The 22656-nt window shown below is 39.6% G+C and overlaps 1 protein-coding gene across 2 annotated transcripts in view; it reads right to left on the reverse strand.

Moving 5' to 3' along the window:
- Nucleotides 1–4472: 4472 nt before the first annotated feature.
- Nucleotides 4473–22656, reverse strand: part of ero1b (endoplasmic reticulum oxidoreductase 1 beta) — an 81172-nt gene continuing 62988 nt past the window's right edge. For both annotated transcript variants that reach the window (XM_072251059.1, XM_072251060.1), the window contains exons 13-16: nt 22326–22395; nt 21859–21945; nt 14489–14622; nt 4473–5245 (exon numbers count right to left, since the gene is read on the reverse strand). In XM_072251059.1, coding sequence (XP_072107160.1) covers nt 5185–5245; nt 14489–14622; nt 21859–21945; nt 22326–22395 — 352 coding nt within the window. In that variant the 3' untranslated portion in view covers nt 4473–5184. The remainder of the gene's footprint in view (nt 5246–14488; nt 14623–21858; nt 21946–22325; nt 22396–22656) is intronic.

The raw sequence follows: 22656 nt of genomic DNA on the forward strand, positions 1-22656 counted from the left end.
CATCTTTATGGTTTCAAGTGCTTTATCCTTTTTGTGTTTGTGGTCACTGGGAACTTACGGAAAATATAAAGATCTTCAGGTAAAGTCAACATGTTTCAACCCAAAACATTGACTTCTCTTGCATTTATTGGTGCTGCTTGACACACTGACTTCTCCAGTGATCTGATTTTAATGTTAGTGAACCAATGGGTATTAAGCTATTATAGAGAATAGCATTTTGTTTCAGTGAATTTAAATTTCACAGCTTTTATAAATTCAAACTCATCTTTGGTTGTGGTTCCAGGTTTCAGGATCATTCATTTGGTTTAATGACTACACCTCCATTCTTTTATTCCCACATGATTAAACACTGTAGATGAGGACCAATAACACAAACTCTGGTCCTGTCAGATGATCCACTTATGACCAGAAGATGGATCAAGTGTTACTTATAATTCCAGAGGCTTTGTTCCTGACAAGATTGAACCACTTCAGTCTTGAAGATGCTTCAGGTAATACACCCAAAAGCCAACTGTGTTGTATAAACACCTTTTCCAAGAAGCTATAAAGCATCGGATATTGTACAATGGATTGCAAACTGTTCAAACCTTGGCAGAGAGCATGGAATTTAATGAAAATGTACAAATGAGAACACTGAAGAGAGCTTAACATTAAGAGTTCTTCCTCCTTTTTAAGCACGAGGAAATTATTTAGAAAAAGCTTTATTAGTCTGGAAATTTTAACTTAACCAAATCACAGGAAAATTAGTCCATTTGGTCTAGTTCCCACTTTACTTAACATATCTTTACATAAAGTAACAGGTTTTGAAAGTGGATCACCAGTAAAATTTTATTTTTCTTTAAATAAATACATGACAAGTGTAGTAAACAGAGGATGCATTCCAAAACACTTTGTTCTAAGTTGAACACCAGCTTGGTACACATAAATTGAGAGGAACTTAAAACTCTTTAAAACTTCAAACTAGGAAAGACAAAGAATTTAGATGAGTCGTGATCAAAGATAACACAAAAATACAATCAATTTTGTCACATTAACGGAGCACTTATTTTGCTTAAGGCAGAGCACTGTTGCATTGAAATATTAGTGCTGGTCATGCAGATGAAAATTAGTAAAGTGTTAAAGCAAACAGGTGCTGAAGCTGCTGCTAAACCGGACACAGTTGCTTAGATTAAGAGTTATAAAGCAATAGTTAGACAAAAACAGTCAAAGGAACAATGTTTTGCATACAGGTATGGTTATTCCAGATAGAAATACAAGATATTTGACAGATGCTGGAAATCCAGAGTAACACACACACACACACAAAGTGCTGGAGGAACTCAGCAGGTCAGGTAATATCTATGGAGAGAAATGAAGAGTCGAGTTTTGGGCCAAGACCCTTCATCAGGATCTGTTTCATTATCTCCTTCATCAGGATTAACTTTTGGTTTTGGACCAAAATCTGATGAAGGGTCTTAGTCCAAAACGTCAACTCTTTATTCCTTGCTATAGATGCTGCCTGACATGCTGAGTTCCTCAAGCATTTTGTGTGTTATTCCAGTCAAAGTTGTGTTCAAAATAGTAATTTAAAAATATCTACTGCAATTTAGAAACAAGTTTTGCCATTGCAATCAGCTTTTTATTTTGCTGCTTGCTTTTCCATCTATCCACAACTGAAGAACTTATAATGAAATGTCATTGCCAGTTTCAATTGAAAATGAGTGATGCAACAAGTACTTTAGGAAAAGAATTGTGGTTAACATTGTAATTATTCTGAAATTGCACATCATTAGGGACAACAAAACTTTAATGGTGATAGATTATTTAAAATGCCAGGATGAAATATACTTTTGGCATTCAATTATACTATTGAATTGTTTACTTCTGTTTTCCTTAGCTGTTCATTAAGTTTACACATGCCTTTATCAAATTATTTTTCAAAACATGGTAGAGAGTTTCTACATTAAAAACCAGGGGATCATTACTTATGGGCTACCTAACTTTATTAAAAGATTCCATGGTAAAACTCACAGGATCAAACATAAAAATACAATGTCTGTAAATGCTGATCAGAGGGTGGATATTTTGTGGCATGTGACACATGCATCAACTTTCCAAAGCTTCAAAAGCTACAAAGGTAAATAGATATTCAGCAGTTGCAAAGATGACCACAATTCTACCGACTTAAGATGCTCAACACCTCACAGGCAAACCATCCACCACCTTAACACTCACCTCTTCCCATCAGTAACATGCTGTGACTCAGTTACACCATAAACAAGATAGACTGAAGCATCTTAAAGCCTTTTCTGTCGACAGTAATAGACAATCTGGTAAAACTTTACCAAAATGAGGGACAAAAGTGTAGGTGTATGTGAACAGCAAACCATTATATATAATTGGTTCAGCACCACCTTCTTATGGGCAGTTAAGGATGGCAGTGAATGCTGGTCATATCATGCAAGCCATTTCAAAACAAAATGACCGCTGGTAGAGAAAACTTAACTACTGATTATCTCAATGTGTTTTCTCAAAATCCATGCTCCTAATATGTGACAAAAAGCTGCTTCAGAATAGCTAAAATAAATATAACGCAAGCAATCCTCTAAATAAGTCACTGTGGGAAGACCAAAAAAAACCCTGCAGTGTTAATTTCTTTTTTTTTTAAAACAAAATCATGGGTCTCTCTATCCAATCTAATGCATCATTCTTTAACACGGGATCCCTTCTCACTGGAAAGAGAAACTAAAAGCTAGCCTAAAATAAAAGACAATCACTGATAATACAACAGGGAATTTGAGGGGCGAGAGTACGAAATTTGTTGCCATATGGAACAATGAGAATAGTTTAAGAGAAAAATAAATACGTGCCAAGAGGAAAATGCTGGTTATGAACACAGCAGGATCAGGGCAGACAGCCCTCTAAACCTGTTTTGTCATTCACTGAGACCACTATAGACCTATAATTTCCAAGCTACTTTACCTCATTGTATCAGAATATTCCTAAAATAAATACTGGAAATACGAAGCAGGTGACACATGGAGAAGCAGGGTAGCATTTTAATCACCAATCCTTCATCTGTTATGCTTTTTATTTCAGATTTCCTGTATCTGCATTTTTGTTTAGTTCTTTAATATTTTCTGTAAAGTATCCTTGCATTGTTTTTTTCACCACTCTCCGGCTTACTATTACTCTGGAGAAATAACTTGGTTAAGAAAGCAAGGACCATAAAATTGCACAAACTGGAATTCAGATTTGTATATGGATGTGCTTGTTGTATGTATAGCAAGTTTAGAAGAGGAGCAGAGGCACAGAGGAATGGCTTTTTTGTGTAAGCTAAATGTGGACGCAAATCATTTGGTTAATTGGACTACTTCTGTGCTACACATTCCAATGTAGCTGTTACACAGGAGCTTAAACTAATTCTTTCAATTTTCCCCACAGTATACCAACAACATTCTACTAAATAACTGCAAAGAACTAGCCGTCATTTAGAATGCCTGGCTTTGCAAATTCAGATTTGCACAGGGGAACTATTGTTGGTCTGAAGCTATGAAGTGCACAGGACATTTTTACCAACAGCACAATCTTTGATCATTACAGATCTCAATATTCTAAACTAATGATATGAACCAGGCTAAAATTAACACCAACAAGATGAGGTTGGAAAGATTTCAGCAATAGCCTTGCACAAAAATAAAGGGGTTGTTCACATAAAATTTACTATTATATGGTACTATTATATAACTTACGCTATTATATAACTAGGAATTCAAGTGGCATGAATGTAAAACTTGCTGCCATTTTGTGCAATTGGAATAGTTTAAGAGAAGAGTAAACAAGAACAAAGAGAGAAAGAAACTGACTATGAACGCGACACTATCAGGGCTCTAAAACTGCTTCATTATTCACTGAGATCATCGTAGATTTTCTTCAACTCCCACCCCATGGTGGGAAGGCTTCAACAACAGTCATGCACAAAAAAAGGAAAGATTTGTTTACATAAAAATATTTGCTATTACTTGCTCCAATATATAGATAGCTTTGCTGCATATGTTCCAATAATAACTTATAACCACATTTAAGGAGTCACACGTATTTGCTTCTAGATTCAAAAGGATGCAGCCCATCCTGTACATAAGATTAAACAGCCATTTTTGGTCAATCCAGTGAATTAAATGCTGAATAACAGATGCTACAATGTGAAATTAGAAGTCATTAGAAATAACTACATGATATTGAAGCTTATTTTATGTGGAAAGTGGATTAAATCATATTGCTTTTGATTTGTATTTCAGACTATTACCAAGGTTTGAAGGAGACATTTTTAGATTTATTATATCAGGAGCTCTAAATGTCGTAGCAGTCAGTAAATTCTTTTTGAAGTGGTCTTAAAATCCATCACATGAATTCATTACCAACATTTTAAAACTTCTTCGATTTCTCCACAGGATAAAATTTTACTTAAAAGTCCATAGTTCATTGCACAGCAGTTAAAGTTACAACCCACCCAATGGTTGCTTTTATTTTTTTTAAATTACAAAAGTCACATTTTATCACAATATACAAATGACACAATGACAGTTATCCACTCCAAAGTAAAATATTTTCTTCTTTTGGAAAAGTAAAGATATCAGATTCAGAAACTATCTTTTACACACTCTGATGATCTTTAAGGTCAGTTAAAACTTCAATAAATCAATGATCAAAGATAATTAAATATTCTCAAGAACCTTTTGCATTGCCAACACAATTGGAGGTAAGGGAGGTGCTCTGAAACAGCGGGAATCAAAAATAAAATTATACTTCATTAATAGTAGACAAATCCATAGCAACAGGATTTTTAAATTTCCTTAGTGGGTAAGTTTTGGTGGTATTTGAAACAAAATTAATATTTATACTAATAAACCAGTAAAAAGCTTACACATGGTGAATGCCGCAAGTTTTGGGAATAATCTAAAACCTTAAGAGCACTTCATTGTATTAGGTAAGGAAGAAATGCTATTAATTGAAATATAAATAGTTGCTCACTATTACCATACCCAATTCATCTCTACCTTTATCTGGATGTAGTTCTTTAGCCAATGCAATACAGTAAATTGTGCAACGGCCACTGGATCCCTGAAGTTCTGTAAAGTGCCAAAGATTAGGCAACTTTACAAAGTCTCTGCTTTGCATCCATCATCGTCATTTCCATAGCATTTGTTACCTTTTGTCCTTTAACAGCATTTTGAAAGTCTGCAACTCTTGTATGCTTGTTGAAAGTCTGAAATTAAATATACCAAAGTTACACTCCAGCTTCAAAACCATGTAGTTAGGTTTTTTAAAAAAAAGTTTTTAGTATACAAACTCCAAGATAGTAGAAAGACTCTTCAACTCATGTCCTTAGTATTATTATTATTTCCTTTTTTTTTTGTATTTTCACAGAATTGTCTTCTTCTACACACTGGTTGGTTGTCAGTACATTTGTGCAGTTTTTCATTGATTCTATTGTATTTCTATGTTCAACTGTGAATGCCTGCAAGAATATGAATCTCAGAATAGTATATGGTGACATACACATATTTTGATAATAAATATACTTCCAGAGGTTCACTATTCAGAATGTTCTCATCTGAGTCCATAATCTGTTGCCCTATAACCCAAGGCTGTTTGAGACATCCCAGCCAGGGAAGGCATCCTTCTGGTATCCGATGTAGCCCTATCGGAATGTTTTAAGCTTGAACTAAATCTCCTCTCTTGCTTCTAAAATGTTCGTGAATACTAACCCAACCTCTCCTCAGTTGTAGCTCCACTATCTCAGAAATCAGCCAGCCTATGTAGCTCTCTATGACTTTTGTATGTTTTTCTTCAGTAAGGAGATCAAACCTGCACAAAATATTCTAGATGTAGTCACAGTAAGGGCATGTATAATTGTAGCAAGATATCATTACTAGATGCAAAGACTCTTGTCATGAAAGCCAACACGTTATTGCCTTTTAAATTGCTTGGTGCTACACAGTATTTGCTTTCAATAACTGATGTAGAATGTAACCCAAATCTTTTTATATGTCAACATTTCCCCATTTAACACTAAACAATGCCTACTTTTTCCCAGTGTACAACTTCACAATTATTTGTGTAATATCTCTGCCATATTTTTGCCCACTTCCTCAATCTCGCCTTGAAGTTTCTTTGTACCACCCAGTTTAGTACAAACAATCTTCATAATACAACATTCTGTTCCCAGATCCAAATTGCTGATGTTATGAATAGCTGACACTCACAACCTGTCAATTTTGAAAAAATGTTTATTCTTATGTTGCTAATCAACTTTTAAGTCCATGCAAAGCACTGCTCCCAAATCCACATGAGTTAATTTCATGCTTTTACTTGTTATATGGGTCCTTATTAATGGCTTTCTGAAAATCCAAATACACCACACCCATCGGACCCCCTCACATTTAACCAATTTACTGTAACCATTTGAACACCATCTTACGATCAAGGTGTGAGTGGTGGAGGAATGGAGACACATGTGCATGCACATGTGGGTTTGTGGAAGGATGAAATGAGAAAGCTAAGCCAGCAAAAATAGTCACCAACAAAATTAACTTCAAGGGCTTTCATTAAGAATTCTTGCAAGAAATCTATAACAATAACCGATAACTAGTTTCTTAGTTCCTCTTGAGCTTTTGCGTTATACTAGCTTTCTGGTCTTTAGGAGTTTGAACAATTAGGTCATTTTTATTTTCAAAAATGGGAAAAATACAAGGCATTTTTCCAGCTTTATGTTTTTTTATTAGCAAGGAAGAGAAAAGTTAAAAGTTGACAAGTATCATAATTAATTTGTAAAATGAAATGTCCAAATGAACACACTTAAATAAACTGCAAAATTTTCACAAGACTTGACATCCTCACTGTTTCCATGCTAGGCTTGAGTGCACTGCACAAATTGTATGGGAGATACAAATACCTGCAATATGGAAACAAGTACCTTGATAATATTTACATGTAATTTGTTGCTTTACCATTTTTGGGTTAACATTTTCCCATTCCCTCAAACTTAAAAAAAAACACAAATTAGAGTACAATGCCATGGTTTTCTTAAATATTTGCAAATATATTTAAAGCCCCAGGTATTAAAGCTCACAGATAAGATATAAAAAAGAAACAAGCAACATTTTTCATGGAAAAGAAACGTTGACTTGTCTATCAGATTAACACACACAAAATATTCTGAGAGGGGAGGCGGCACAGAGGTCCGGGAGCGAAGTTTAAAAGGGGAAAGCTTTGCGGGAACTCAGCTACAACCGGAGTATATATCGTGAGTTGGAGAGCAGGGAGGGTTCAGGCATGAAAGGGAGACACTGCCTAGCGGAGCTGTCATCAAAGGAGCGGTCTGAGGCACAGTGGTCGGGCTTTGGCAAGGTAAGTGGACTTCGCTTTATTTTCCCCTTGCATTTTTTTTTGGAGGAATAGAAAGCATGCCTGTAGGGTTAGTACTTTGCTCTGGCCACATCTATGCCAGGTGCAGAGATGCAGCTTCTGAGAGACTGTGTTTGGGATCTGGAGCTGCGGCTTGATGATCTACAGCTTATTAGGGAAAGTGAGCAGGAGACAGATAGGAGCTACAGGGAGTTAGTCACCCCAAGGCTGCAAGAGTTAGATAAATGGGTGACAGTCAGGGAAGCAAAGGGAAGAGCTCCCTTTGGAAGGACAGTAGAGAGCACCCTTGTGGCCATCACCCTCAGTAACCATTATCTCATTTTGGATGCTGTTGAGAGGGGTGATCTGACAGAGGATGACCACGGCGATCGGGACTCTGGCACTGAGCCTGGTTCCGTGGTGCAGAAGGGAGAGAAGATGAGGAATGTGGTAGTCATAGGGGATTCCACAGTGAGGGGAACAGATAGGAGCTTCTGTCAGCGTGATAGAGATACCCGCATGGTGTGTTGCCTCTCAGGTGTCAGGCTACAGGATGTCTTGGATTGGTTGCAGAGTATTCTGAAGTGAAGAGGGTGAACACCCAGAAGTCTTGGTACTTGTTGGTGCCAATGACATAGGTAGAAAAAGGGAGGAGGTCCTGAAGAGAGAATTCAGGGAGTTGGGCAGGAAGCTGAAAAACAGGACCTCCAGGGTAGTAATCTCAGGATTGCTGCCTGTGCCACGTGCTAACCAGCACAAGAACAGCATAATCAGGCATATTAAAGCATGGCTGAGAGATTGGTGTAGGAGGCAGGACTTCGGGTTCCTGGATCATTGTGGCCTCTTCTGGGGGAGGTACGACCTGTACAAAAAGGATGGGTTACACTCGAACCCAAAGGGGTCCAATATCCTAGCAGGCAGGTTTAATAGAGCTGTTCAGGAAGGGTTTAAACTAATTTGGCAGGAAGATGGGAACCACAGTGATAGGGCTGAGGAAGGAGAAAACAGAAATAAATCAATGATAGCATGCAACAGAGATGATAGAAAGGACAGGCAGGAAATTGAGGCATAATCACAGCCAGTGGGATGAGTTACAGGGCAACAGAGGTGTGGTGCAGTTAAAACAAAAAGCAACAAATACTGGACTGAGAGTGTTGTATTTGAATGCACGCAGCATAAGAAATAAAATGGACGATATTGAAATTCAGCTACAGATTGGCAAGTATGACGTTGTGGCCATCTCTGAAACATGGCTAAAGAATGGCTGCCATTGGGAGCTGAATGTCCAAGAATATATGGTATATCAGAAAGATAGGTTAGTAGACAGAGGGGGTGGTGTGGTCCTGTGTATAAGAAATAATATTAAATCATTAGAAAGGAATGACATAGGATTAGAAGGTGTAGAGTCTCTATGGGTTGAGTTAAGAAATGGCAAGGGAAAAAGGACCCTAATGGCAGTTGTATACAGGCCTCTAAACAGAAGCTGGGATATGAATTACAAATTACAGCAAGAGATAGAAAAGGTGTGTCAGAAGGGCAATGTCATAATAGTTGGGGATTTTAACATGAAAGTGGATTGGGAAAACCAGGCCAGTACTGGACCTCAAGAGAGAGGATTTGTAGAATCTCTAAGAGATGGCTTTTCAGAACAGCTTGTTGTTGAGCCCACTAGGGGATCAGCTATCTGGATTGGGTGTTGTGCAAAGATCTGGAGGTGATAAAAGAGCTTAAGGTTAAGGAACCCTTTGGATACAGTGATCACAATATGATCGAGTTCACTTTGAAATTTGAGAAGAAGAAACTAAATCCCAATGTGTCAGTATTTCAGTGGAATAAAGGAAATTACAATGGCATGAGAGGGGAAATGGCCAAAGTTGACTGGAAAGGGACATTTGCAGGAAGGATAGCAGAGCAACAATGGCTGGAGTTTGAGGGAAGCACAAGACAGATATGTTCCATATAAGAAGAAATTTTTGAATGGAGGAAGGACAGTGGTTGACAAGTGAAGTCAGAGCCAAAGTAAAAGCAAAACAGAGCACATACAAGGAAGCAAAAGCTAGTGGAAAGATAGAGGAATGGGAAGCTTTTAAAAATTTGCTGTACGAAACTGAGAAGGTCATTCAGAAGGAAAAGATGAATTATAAAAGGAAGCTGGTGACTTAATATCAAAGAAGATACTGAAAGCTTTCTTAAGTATATAAAGGGTAAAAGAGAGTTGAGGGTAGATATAGGACCAATAGAAAATGACATTGGTGATATTGTAGTGAGAGATGCAGAAATATACTGAATGCATATTTTACATCAGTCTTCACAGTGGAAGACATTAGAAGACTGGACATTCAAGAGTGTCAGGGGAGTGACGTAAGTGCAGTGAAAATTACGACTGAGAAGATGCTCAGGAAGCTTAATGGTCTAGGAATCTAGAAAAAACTATAGCACAATACAAGCCCTGTGGCTCACAATGCTGTGCCAAACATGTACTTTAGAAATTACCTAGGGTTACCCATAGCCCTCTATTTTTCTAAGCTCCATGTAGCTATCCAGGAATCTCTTAAAAGACCCTATCGTATCTGCCACAACATCACCGGCAGCCCATTCCACACACTCCCCACTCTCTGCATATAAACCTTATCCCTGACATATCCACTGTACCTACTTCCAAACACCTTAAAACTGTGCCCTCTCGTGATAGCTATTTCAGCCCTGGGAAAAAGCCTCTGACTATCCACACGATCAATGCCTCTCGTCATCTTATGCACCTCTATCAGGTCACCTCTCATCATTCGTCGCTCCAAGGAAAAAGGCCAAGTTTGAGGGTGGATAAATCTCCTGGACCTGATGGAATGCACCCTTGGGTTCTGAAGGAAGTAGCTGGAGAGACTGCAGAGGCATTAACAATGATCTTTCAAGATAGATTCTGGCATTGTACCGGATGACTGGAAAATTGCAAATGTTACTCAGCTAATTAAGAAGGGTGGGAGGCAGCAGAAAGGGAACTATAGACTTGCTAGCCTAACAGTAGTGGTTGAAAAGTTTTGGAATTGATTGTTAAGAATGAAATTACGGAGTACCTGGCGGCACATGACAAGATGGGCCAAAGCCAGCATGGTTTGCTGAAAGGAAAATCCTGCCTGAGTAATCTACTGCAATTTTTTGAGGAAATTACAAGCAGAGTAGACGAAGGAGATGCAGTAAACGTGGTGTACTTTGATTTTCAGAAGGCCTTTGACAAGGTGCTGCACATGAGGCTGCTTAGCAAGATAAGAGCCCATGGAATTACAGAGGAGTTACTAGCATGGGTGGAGCATTGGCTGATCGGCAGAAAACAGAGAGTGGGAATAAAGGGATCCTATTCTGGCTGGCTGCTGGTTACCAGTGGAGTTCCACAGGGGTCGGTGTTGGGATCACTGCTTTTTACAATGTACGTCAATGATTTGGACGATGAGATTAATGGATTTGTGGCTAAATTTGCTGATGATACATAGATAGGTGGAGGAGTGGGTAGTGTTGAGGAAACAGAGAGCCTGCAGAGAGACTTAGATAGTTGAGAAGAATGGGCAAACAAGTGGCAAATGAAATGTAATGTTGGAAAGTGTATGGTCATGTACTTTGGTGGAAGAAATAAACAGGCAGACTATTATTTAGATGGGGAGAGAATTCAAAATGCAGAGATGCAAAGGGGCTTGGGAGTCCTTGTGCAGGATACCTTAAAGGTTAACCTCCAGGTTGAGTCAGTGGTGAAGAAAGCAAATGTAATGTTGGCATTCATTTCTAGAGGTACGGAATAGAAGAGCAGGGATGTGATGTTGAGGCTCTATAAGGCACTCATGAGACCACACTTAAGAGTATTGTGTGCAGTTTTGGGCTCCTTATTCTAGAAAGGATATTCTGACATTGGAGAGGGTTCAGAGAAAACTCACGAGAATGATTCCAGGAATGAAAGGGTTACCATATGAGAAACATCTGGCAGATCTTAGGTTGTATTCCCTGGAGTTCAAGAGAATGAGGGGGAATCTCATAAAACATTGCAGATGTTAAAAGGCCTGAACAGATTAGATATGGCAAAGTTATTTCCCATGGTAGGGGATTCTCGGACAAGCGGGCACGACTTGAGGATTGAAGGACGTCCATTGAGAACAGAGATGCGGAGAAATTACATTTGTCAGAGGGTAGTAAATCTGTGAAATTTGTTGCCATGAGTGGCTGTGGAGGCCAAGTCATTGGGTGCATTTAAGGCTGAGATAGATAGGTTCTTGATTAGCTTGGGCATCAAAGGATATGGGGAGAAGGCGGGGAGTGGGGATGAATGGAAAAATTGGATCAGCCCATGATTGAATGGCAGAGCAGACTCGATGGCCCAAATGGCCTACTTCTGCTCCTATATCTTATGGTCTTAAAATGCTGGAGGATCTCAGCAGGTTAGGCAGCATTCTTGGAAATGAACAGTCAGTCAACATTTTGGGCCGAGCCCCTTCTTCGGGATTTTTATCAGATATTACTTTGGGTTGTCATCCTTAATCACATGCTAGAGTTCTATTATTACATAGAACAGTTCAGCACAAAACTGCCTGTGCTGACCATGATGCCAATCCAATCCCATCTGCCTGCACATGGCCTATAATCCTTCCATTCCCTACCTGTTCATTTGCCTGGCTGAATACCCCTCAAACACTGCAGTCATACCTGCTTCAATGGCAGTGCATTCCAGGCATCTCAAACTGTGTAAAAATACAAAGCTTGCTTCGTAAATCTCCTTTAAACCTTATCCCTTTTATCCTCTAGTATTTGACATTTTCACTCCAGGGATAGAAGTTTCTGTTTACCCTTTTAATGCCTCACATTCTTTTATTTATTTCTATTGGGCCAGTCAGTCTTCGGTGTTCCAGAGGAAACAAGTTTGTCTAATTTCTGTACATCTAATATCATCTAATCCAGGCTCTGTTCTGGGAAGCCTCTTCAACATACTCTCCAAAGTCTCTACAACTTTTTGTAATGCATTGAGTAGAACTTCACACAACACTCCAAATGCAGCCTAACCAAAGTTTTATGCAGCTGCAACATAACTTCCCAATAGTTTTCCTGCAGCGACCCTACTAAGTAGAATACCTTCAGTAATTATCTAATATGCAGATCAGCATCAAGACAACCTGTTGGTCAATGTAGCAAATACTAATTCATGGTCAAGACGAGCTGTAGAGAAATCAAGAATAACAGAAATCAGACCAACACAAATACAAATACAGGCCAAGACCAGATCAGTCATAATTTTACTAGGGGGCAGAAAAGGCACAGGAGGCCGCTTACTCTACCTCATATTTCTCATATATATTTTGGCCCTTTTATACGAAAAGAACTTTCAGTTGTCTCATCTCATTCCCAGCATTATCCTTCCTTTCATAGCTATCTTCACTCTTTGCTAGATTGCACAGGATGTGAGCTGCTGTGCATAAAGGCCTCATCAAGCTCGTCTTCCGAAGTTAGTCCATTACATTTCGATCAAAGCCCTTATTTCCAAATTGCAAATGTCACTCCACTCTTTAAGGAGGAAGGGAGTCAGAAGAAAGGAAATTGTAGGCCAATTAGACAGGTGGTTTGGAAGATGGTTGAGTCTATTATTAAGGATGAAGTTTCAGGGTATTTGGAGATGCATGAGAAAGTATGCTAAAGTCATGAGGGTTTCCTTAAGGGGAAATATTGCCTGACAAATCTATTGGAATTCTTTGAGGAAATAATTAGCAGGATAGACAAAGGAGAGTCAGTGGCTGTTGTGCGCTTGTATTTTCAGAAGGCCTTTGACAAGATGCTGCATATAAGGCTGCTTAACAAGAGCCCACAGTATTACAGTTAAAATACCAGAATGTATAGAAGATTAGCTGACTGGCAGGAGGCAAAGAGGGCCTTTTCTGGTTGGCTTTTCCTTATCACCCCATGAGCCTCTGCATTTAACACTTCATTCTCCACAATTTCCACCATTTTCAACAGGATCCTACCACCAAACACATCTACACTCTTTACTCTTCCCCCCCCCCCCACTCTCCACTTTCCACAAGGATTGCTTCCTCCATGATTCCCTTGTCTATTCACTGTTCCCTACTAATCTCCCTCCTGGCATATACCCCTGCAAGCTACCAAAATGCTACACCTGCCCATTTACCTCCTCCCTCGCCTCCATTCATGGCCCCAAACAGTCCTTGCAGATGAGGCTCCATCCCTGGAGACAAACTGCCTACCAATATCTTTTATAAACCTACCAATTCCCATGGTTATTTTGAATATACCACTTCCCACCCTGCATTGATGCTGCCCTTACCCATATCTCCTCCATTTCCCAGACACATGCGTTCACTCCATCTTCCTGCTGGTGCTTAAGGGAAAGGAAGTATGACTGAATGGTATCCATGAGAAAATGCAGTCTCAGGATTCCCTTCAATATGAACTCATTGTAGATGTCTACAGCCTACACTGAGTTTTGAACTCCAGACTAAAGACAGAAGATTAGATTAGGTTTTGCAGAACAGATTTAAATGTCTTAAACAGAACAACAATATTATTCATGTGGAATTTCAGTTTCACAAATAATTCCTGTAAGTTATGCATGAGATAATTGAATAACAGCACAAATTTCAGGCCTATGGATTTCAGCAGGACTCAACAAAGCAGCTATTCAATAGTTCAACAAGCAGAGTTGACTGGATGAATCAATACCTCCGAATCCTGTCCACTTCAATTTCTCTCTTCTCATTCTACTCTTGAAAAATTGGAGTAGTTTCTTATTTCCAAGTTGCATTTATTCATGAATGTGCTTGACAATGTGAGCAGGCTAATCAAGTGTAAGGTGTCACAACCAATTCAGATATTTGATACGTGTGAATAAATAGATGGGTATCAATGAAATCCAGCACTCCCCCCACCCAGTGCAAGGGCCCTTTCAGACTGCAGGGATGACAGATGACAGGAGGCTTAGGTTCCATGAAGATGCCGTCATAATTCATTTGGTCAGCAGAGGGAGCAACTGCATTTGAATCTGATATAACTGTATACCCTCTCTTCCTCTGGTAAATTAGTTAACGAAATTTGAGCACATTCTGGAACGAGCCCTTACCTGCTAAATGCATTCAGCAGAGCAACAACCTCCTGTCGGGTTAGCTGAAAACCGGCTGAGGGACTGCGCTCAGGGAGGTTCTTAATTTCCCGCTCGGAAAATAAAATCTTCAGTGCAGCACCCAAGCCCTGAGTCTGGAGAGAAAAGCAGGATGATTTATAGTCAATGCAGCAGAGAAACAGGTCCTTCAGCCTGACATGTTCTTGGTCACCATTCATCTACATTAATACTGTTTACAGTGCCTGGCCCATCACCTTCTCTCTCTTCCCACTGCTGCCAACAGAAGGCTCAAGAGCCTTACAATTCGCACCACCAGGTTCTTGAATAAAAGGGGATAACTGCACTCACTTGCCCCATCACTGAGATGTTCCCACAACCAATGGCCTCACTATAAAGACTCTTTTGTCTTATCATCTCATGTTCACGTTATTTTTTGTGATTTATTTATATTTACATTTGCAGTTTGTTGTCTTCCGCATTCTGGTTGATCTTTAATTGATCCTGTTATAGTTACTATTACTGAGTATACTCAAAGGAAAATGAATCTCAGCATTGTATATTGTGATACATGTACTTTGATAATAATTTACTTTGAACTTTACATTATGAAAATCCATGAAGACGTGCCTTTGATTTCCAACCACCTTCTTCCTCTAAACCCCCCAGCTCTTCTTGAACCTACACCCTCTACTTTTAGCCACCTCTACTATGTGGCAAAGTTTCTTCCTACCCACCACCAGCCCGCAGTCTGATATACATCAGATCTACCCTTAACCCCTCTGATGCAAGGGAAACAACCCTAGATATCAAGACTCCTCTCATAACGGAAATGTTCCATCCCAAGCAATGTTCTAGTGAATTTCCTCTACATCTTCAATTGTTCAATCACATACTTCCTATAGTGTGGCCACCAGAACCACACAAAGTCATCTTGCTATTGCCTAATCAACATTTTATATTGGCATAAAAAAAGCTTGTTCCTATATTCTGTGGCCTGGCAGACGAAGGCAAACTGTAGACACTATTAACCACCTATTTAACTTCCGCCACTTTTATGAATCTCTGGACTTGTTTGCCAGTCTTCCTATTTTTCAACAATCCCTAGGGCCTTCCCATTTATTGTGTACTCCCAATATTATTAGTTCTCCCAACAGCACCACATCATTCTTATCAATATTAATATCCATCTGCCATTGCCCAGTCCATCTCACCAATTCATTCAATTGCCTCTTACATTTACTCTCACTATTAACTCAACTACCAATTATCCTGTCATCTGTGAAATTACTCGTACTTGGTTCATTCATATCAAGTTGTTAACATTTCTAACAAACTGCAAGTGGTACACCACTTTTAACAGGCTTCCAATCACACAAAAACATTCCACTAGCTTGAATTTCCAAAAGACATCTTAGTAAGTTCTACATCAAAGTGAACCCAATTAAGGAGACAGGGGACAGGTCCGAGGAATAGTTTAAGAAACTGGCTTGTAACAATGAGGACAAGTTAAGAGGCTGTATCAGAATGGTGCTGGTGTTGAGGGGGTAGTGTGGAATATATTCAAGTTAATTAACTCAGAACACTCTGAACCTTGCGCAGGGTCGGCTTTAGCAGAAGACCACACCAGATTCCATTTCTGCAACTAATAAAACAGCCACTGAGTACATCATCACAGAAACATACTATAAATCTCCATGTATAATATACAACATAATGTGACTTTGATGGCGACTCCATAAACCTTCACTAAAGAAATTTGAAAATATTTGCAGCTATGTTTCAGAGTCACTTTTTATTTAAAGAATGTGGCAGAAGTCATAGTTGAGGCAAAAATAAAGCAGTTGGCAAGCAGTATCAAGTTCCCTTTGTTAATATTTTACAGAAACTGAATGAAATTTTCACCATGTGATATGTTTATCAAACTCAGATAAGTTATACAAACAACATTAGGGAGCAAATCAAAATTTTCCATGTATTTATCAAACTTTGTGCTCTATCTAGATTTGCCTATACAGGTGTTCTGGAAATTCACCGATACAGCATTCAGAAATCACTACTCAAAAACTTGAGACACAGAATAAAATTCACTCTCATGGAATTCATGTGGGGAAAATAAAATGCAAATAAATCAAAATTAACTTTTTGTTTCTTGATAGAGTCACTATGTATTGTACATGCAGTCTCTATACAAGTTATTCTTTTGTACAGGATTACCTTTATATTATATTTATGTTTCTTATATGCTTGTGTTTTTTAGTGCTCTATCGCACCCAGAGTAACTATCATTTTATTCTCCTTTACACTCGTACAGTGATGACAATAAACAATTCTGATACCATAAAACATAGGAGAAGAATCAGGCCATTTGGCCCATTGAGTCTGCTCTGCCATTTCATCATGGCCGATCCATTTCCCTCTCAACCTCAATCTCCTGCTTTCTTCCTATATCCCTTCATGTCTTGACTAGTCAAGAATCCATCAACCTCTGCCTTAAATATGCACAATGACATACAGGTTTCCCCCACCATCCGAAGGTAGAGCGTTCCTATGAAACGGATCATAAGCCAGAATGTCGTAAAGTGAAGAAGCAATTACCATTTATTTATATGGGAAAAACTTGTGAGCGTTCACAGACCCAAAAATAACCTACCAAATCATGCCAAGTAACACACAAAACCTAAAATAACAGTAACATATAGTAAAAGCAGAAATGATATGATAAATACACAGCCGATATAAAGTAGAAATACTTTCCTACAATCTTTGCCGCACTGTCCACCGTAGCGAAACTCTCACGCAAGCGCTCTGGGCAGAAACACACTCTCCGGTAATCTTTAAGCTATGAAGCTGCCAAATCATACCAAATAACACAAAAATACACAGCCTGTATAAAGTAGAAATAATGTATGTACAGTGTAGTATCACTTACCGGAATCCAGAAGACAGCACCGAGCACACTGATGATGGTGTGTTAGGCTGAGTCGTCGGAGGCTGGGGTGGTGCAGTGGTCCCCAACCTCTGGGCCGCCGACCAATACCAATCCACGAAGCATGCAGTGGTGCAGCGGTGGCCAGGACGCACCCAGCACATCTTTACGAAAAAAGCTGAAATAAACAAGCTAATTAATTAGGTGCCACTCGGCACGTAAACATTGGCCCAGATCAGAGGTGATGCAATTGGCAATCGCCTCTGATCTGGGCCGACATTTACGTGCCGCCCGACACCTAATTAATTTGCTTGTTTATTTCGGCTTTTTTCTTAAAGATGTGCTGGGTGCGTCCCGGCTACCGCTGCACTGCTGCATTCTTCGCGGCAATGTATTGGAGGTTGGGGACCACTGGGGTGTCATCTCATCGTCATCTGTTTCCATCAGGGCAGGCAGGTCATCTTCTGCCTGCTTCGATGTCGAAGGTCAAGATTTGTCGTCTGCTGTGGAAGGCTTTAAAAACGACAGTATGCTTGACTGCTTAGCCTCGCGCGTTTTTCTATCATACAGTTCTTTGTAAGCACTCAAACCATCTTGCAAATATTCCCCAAACCTACGTACCCTTTCAAAATTAAAGTTGTACTTTTCTGCAATCATTGCAGCAAAAATCTCACGCAGTTGCTTCATGTTCATTTCCTGGACAACTTCACTTTCGGTCCATTCGCTACTGCATTTTGTTTCGATTGTTATCCTTTCCTCTTCCAACTGCATCAGCTCTTCATCTATCAGTTCTTGGTCATGGGATGCCAAAACCTCTTCAACATCATCTTCATCAACTTCCACAAGCCAAACTCACTGTGTCCTTACTTCGTTTACCATGATTGAAATGCTTAATTATGTCTAGTTTTACGCTGTGTAACACCCTTATGAGCTCTTTTAGGCTTTTCCGATACCTTAGAACTCACCTTGCAAATGGATGCTCAGAGGCATGTGTTTAAGCAATACCGGCTAGAATGCAGTTCTGGGGGAGGAGCTTGGCTGCTCGGGGAACGTGCTGCCTTTTCTCGTAACAGTGAAAACACCTTCTGTTAGCGAAAACGGGTAACTAATGTAGGTCTTTCCTAACAGCGAGGTTTCGTAAAGCAAACGTTCGAAGAGTGGGGTCACCCGTATACATACCTGTCTGTGGCAACGAATTCCACAGATTCACCACTTTCTGGCTAAAGTTCCTAGTCAGCTCTATCTAAAAAGCCCCTTTATTTTGAGGCTAAGTCCTCCGGTCTTAAGACTCCCCACCATAGGTAACATTCCCTCCACATCCCACTCCATCAAGGCCTTTCAAAATTCAATGGATTTCAATGAGGTCACCCTTCAATCTTCTGAATTCCAGTGAATAGAGGCTCAGAGCCATCAAACACTCTTCATATGACAAGCCTTTCAGTTCCAGAATAATTTTCATGAACCTCTTTTTAAAGGTCTCCAATGTCAACACATCCTTTCTTAGATAAGGGGCCCAAACCTGCTCATGATACTCCATGCAAGGCCTCAATAGTGCTTTATAAAGCCTCAAAATCACATCCTTGCTTATATATTAGAGTCGTCTTGAAATGAATGCTAACATTGCATTTGCCTTTCTCACAACAGACTCAACGTGCAAGTAAACATTTTGGGAATTCTGCACAAGGACTCCCACATCCTTTTGCACCTCATGTTTTTGAATTTACTCTCCATCTTGAAAATAATCTACCCTATACAGGTGTCCCTCGCTTTTCGAATGTTCACCTTACGACATCTCGCTGTTACGAAAGAACTACATTAGTTACCTGTTTTCGCTAACAGAAGGTGTTTTCACTGTTACGAAAAAAGGCAGTGCGCGCCCCGAGCAGCCAAGCTCGTCCCCCGGAACTGCATTCTAGCTGGCATTGCTTAAACATGTGCCTGTGAGCATCTGTGCTTTATGTCAATTTATTTTGAGCATCCATTAGCAAGATGAGTTCTAAGGTATCGGAAAAGCCTAAAAAAGCTCGTAAGGGTGTTACACTTAGCGTAAAACTAGACATAATTAAGCGTTTCGATCGTGGTGAACGAAGTAAGGACAAAGTGAGTTTGGCTTGTGGAAGTTGACAAAGATGATGTTGAAGAGGTTTTGGCATCCCATGACCAAGATCTGACAGATGAAGAACTGATGCAACTGGAAGAGGAAAGGATAACAATCAAAACCAAATGCAGTGGTGAACGGACCGAAAGTAAAGTTGTCCAGGAACTGAACGTGAAGCAACTGTGTGAGATTTTCGTTGCAATGATTGCAGAAAAGTACAACTTTAATTTTGAAAGGGTATGTAGGTTTAGGGCATATTTGTAAGCACTCAAACCATCCTGCAAAGTATGATAGAAAAATGCATGAGGCTAAGCAGTCAAGCATACTGTCGTTTTTCAAGCCTTCCACAGCAGACATCGAACCTCCACCTTCGACATCGAGGCAGGCAGACATAGAAGATGACGACCTGCCTGCCACATGGAAACAGACAATGATGAGATGACACCTCAGTGTCCCACCACCCCAGTGGTCCCAACCTCCGGGCCGTGGACCGATACATTGCCGCGAAGCATGCAGGGGTGCAGCGGTAGCCAGGACGCACCCAGCACATCTTTAAGAAAAAAACCCGAAATAAACAATACTAATTAATTAGATACCGCCTTGCATGTAAATGTCAGCCCAGATCAGAGGCGATTGCCGATTGCGTCGCCTCTGATCTGGGCCGACATTTACGTGCCAGGCGGCACCTAATTAATTAGGTTGTTTATTTCAGCTTTTTCCTTAAAGATATGCTGGGTGCGTCCTGGCTACCGCTGCACCACTGCATGCTTCGCAGATCAGTATCTGTCCGTGGCGTGGAGGTTGGGGACCACTGCACCACCCCAACCTCCGACAACTCAGCCTAACACACCATCATCAGTGTGCTCGGCGCTGTCCTCCCGATTCCGGTAAGTGATACTACACTGTACATACATTATTTCTACTTTATACAGGCTGTGTATTTTTGTGTGTTATTTGGTATGATTTGGCAGCTTCATAGCTCAAAGATTACTGGAGAGAGTGTTTCTGCCCAGAGCGCTTGCATGAGATTTTCGCTACGGTGGACAGTGCGGCAATGTCTACTTTATATAGGCTGTGTACTTATCATATCATTCCTGCTTTTACTATATGTTACTGTTATTTTAGGTTTTATATGTTATTTGGCATGATTTGGTAGGTTATTTTTTGGGTCTGCGAACGCTCACAATTTTTTCCCATATAAATAAATGGTATTTGCTTCTTCACTTTACGCCATTCTGGCTTACAAACCGTTTCATAGGAACGCTCTACCCTCGGATGGCGGGGAAAACCTTTAACTTCTACCAAAGGGCAAGACCAAACACTCATTGATATACAACATAAAATGAAGCAGTTTGAACAGAGACCCCTATGGAACACTGTTCACCAGCAGCCAACCAGAAAAGGCTTCCTTTATTCCAACTCTTTGCCTCTTGCTAATCAGCCACTGTTTTATCCATGCTAGTATCTTTCCTGTACTATCATGGGCTTGTAACCTGTTCAGCAGCTTCACGTGTGATACCTTGTCAAAGGCCTTCTGAAAGTCCAGAGATACAGAATCCACCAGTTCTCCTTTGTCTATCCTGCTTGTTATCTCTTCAAATAATTCCAAAAGATTTGTCAGGCAAGATTTACCCTTAAGGAAACCATGCTGACTACGGCCTATTTTACCAAGAGCCTCCAAGTACCCAAAACCACATCCTTAATAATCGACTCCTGCATCTTCCCAACCACTGAGATCAGACTAACGGGCTATAATTTCCTTCCTTCTGCCTCCATCCTGCACTATCCAAATTGCCTCCAGAAATTCCAGCCGTTGCTGCTCTGCCATCATCCTTGCCAATGTTCTTTTCCAATCAATTTTGGCCAGTTCCTCTCTCGTGCCTCTGTAATTCCCTTTACTCTAGTGTAATATTGATACATCTGATCTCAGCTTCACCTTCCCAAATGTAGGGCGAATTCTATCATATTATGATCACTTTCCCCTATGAGTTCAGGAAACCTTAAGCGCTCTAATCAATTCTGGTTCAGTACACAACCCCAATCTAGTATAGCTGATCCCCTAGAGGGCTCAATCACAAATTGCTCGTAGGCAATCAAGGCATATGCGCAAGTGACACAGCTCTGTTATTAAAATTGTGATATAGACTATTTTCTAGGAACACAATCCCCTTGTGAGTACAGGCTGCACTCACATGTACAATGCCATTACTAACTCGTGCAAAAAACATTCATACACTCCATTTCCCATCTCAATGACCCAAGGCCTTCAGCAATTTATGCCAATGTACAGAATTAAATTTGCATGTGCATTTTTTCTATTATTTGGGAATGTGCTGTTAAACAAACCTGCAGTTTACCCCATAATCTGCACTTGTCACACCCAACACAGTCCATTATCCGTGAAATATTCTTAAAATGGAGCCTGAATTCCTCCTGTACAAAATGAAAACAAAAACCAATTATAATCTACCAATGAATTTAATTTTGCAAATTTAAACTAAATGAGCATGTAATCTAAAACTCAAGATATTACAAATTGGAGGAACCTTCTAGGGTACCATATCATTTTTCAGTTGTGTACCATTTCAGAGCCCTGTCTTATCTTCCTATATTTAACTTCAAACTTCATTATGCATCACGTCATGTACAATACAGTTAGGCATTAGTTTTCACCATGCAGTGCCATGGATTTAGTGGATTATTATTTGACCAATTTAAATAATCTGATTCATACATTTAAAAATTTTGAATCATGATGAAAAATCTCTAGAATCTTATTGAAGTTCTTACAAAAGAATACTCCAATCATATACCTTTAATGTCTTCGCTTCTTTCTTATCACCTGCAAACATTGACTTCTCATCAAAATGCATTGGAAATGATCTATAAGAAAAGGAATTACAGTTGTTACAGAAAATCAAAACCAAAGAATTTGAAATACTCCCTCAAGTTAAGGAATTCAGAGCAAAAAACAAAAAAAAAAAATTGCTTTGTGCCAGCAAATACCTACACAATGTAATACAGTACCACTTAGATTCCAGATTTTATAATGAAATAAAAGAAATAATTACATTTCTTAAGTTGAAAGAAAGAGGCAATAGTGATAAGTAAAACTTCTAAATGTCAAAATATAAACGATTTTAA

This window comes from Mobula birostris, chromosome 2 (genome assembly GCF_030028105.1).
Source record: "Mobula birostris isolate sMobBir1 chromosome 2, sMobBir1.hap1, whole genome shotgun sequence".
Classification (NCBI taxonomy): domain Eukaryota; kingdom Metazoa; phylum Chordata; class Chondrichthyes; order Myliobatiformes; family Myliobatidae; genus Mobula; species Mobula birostris.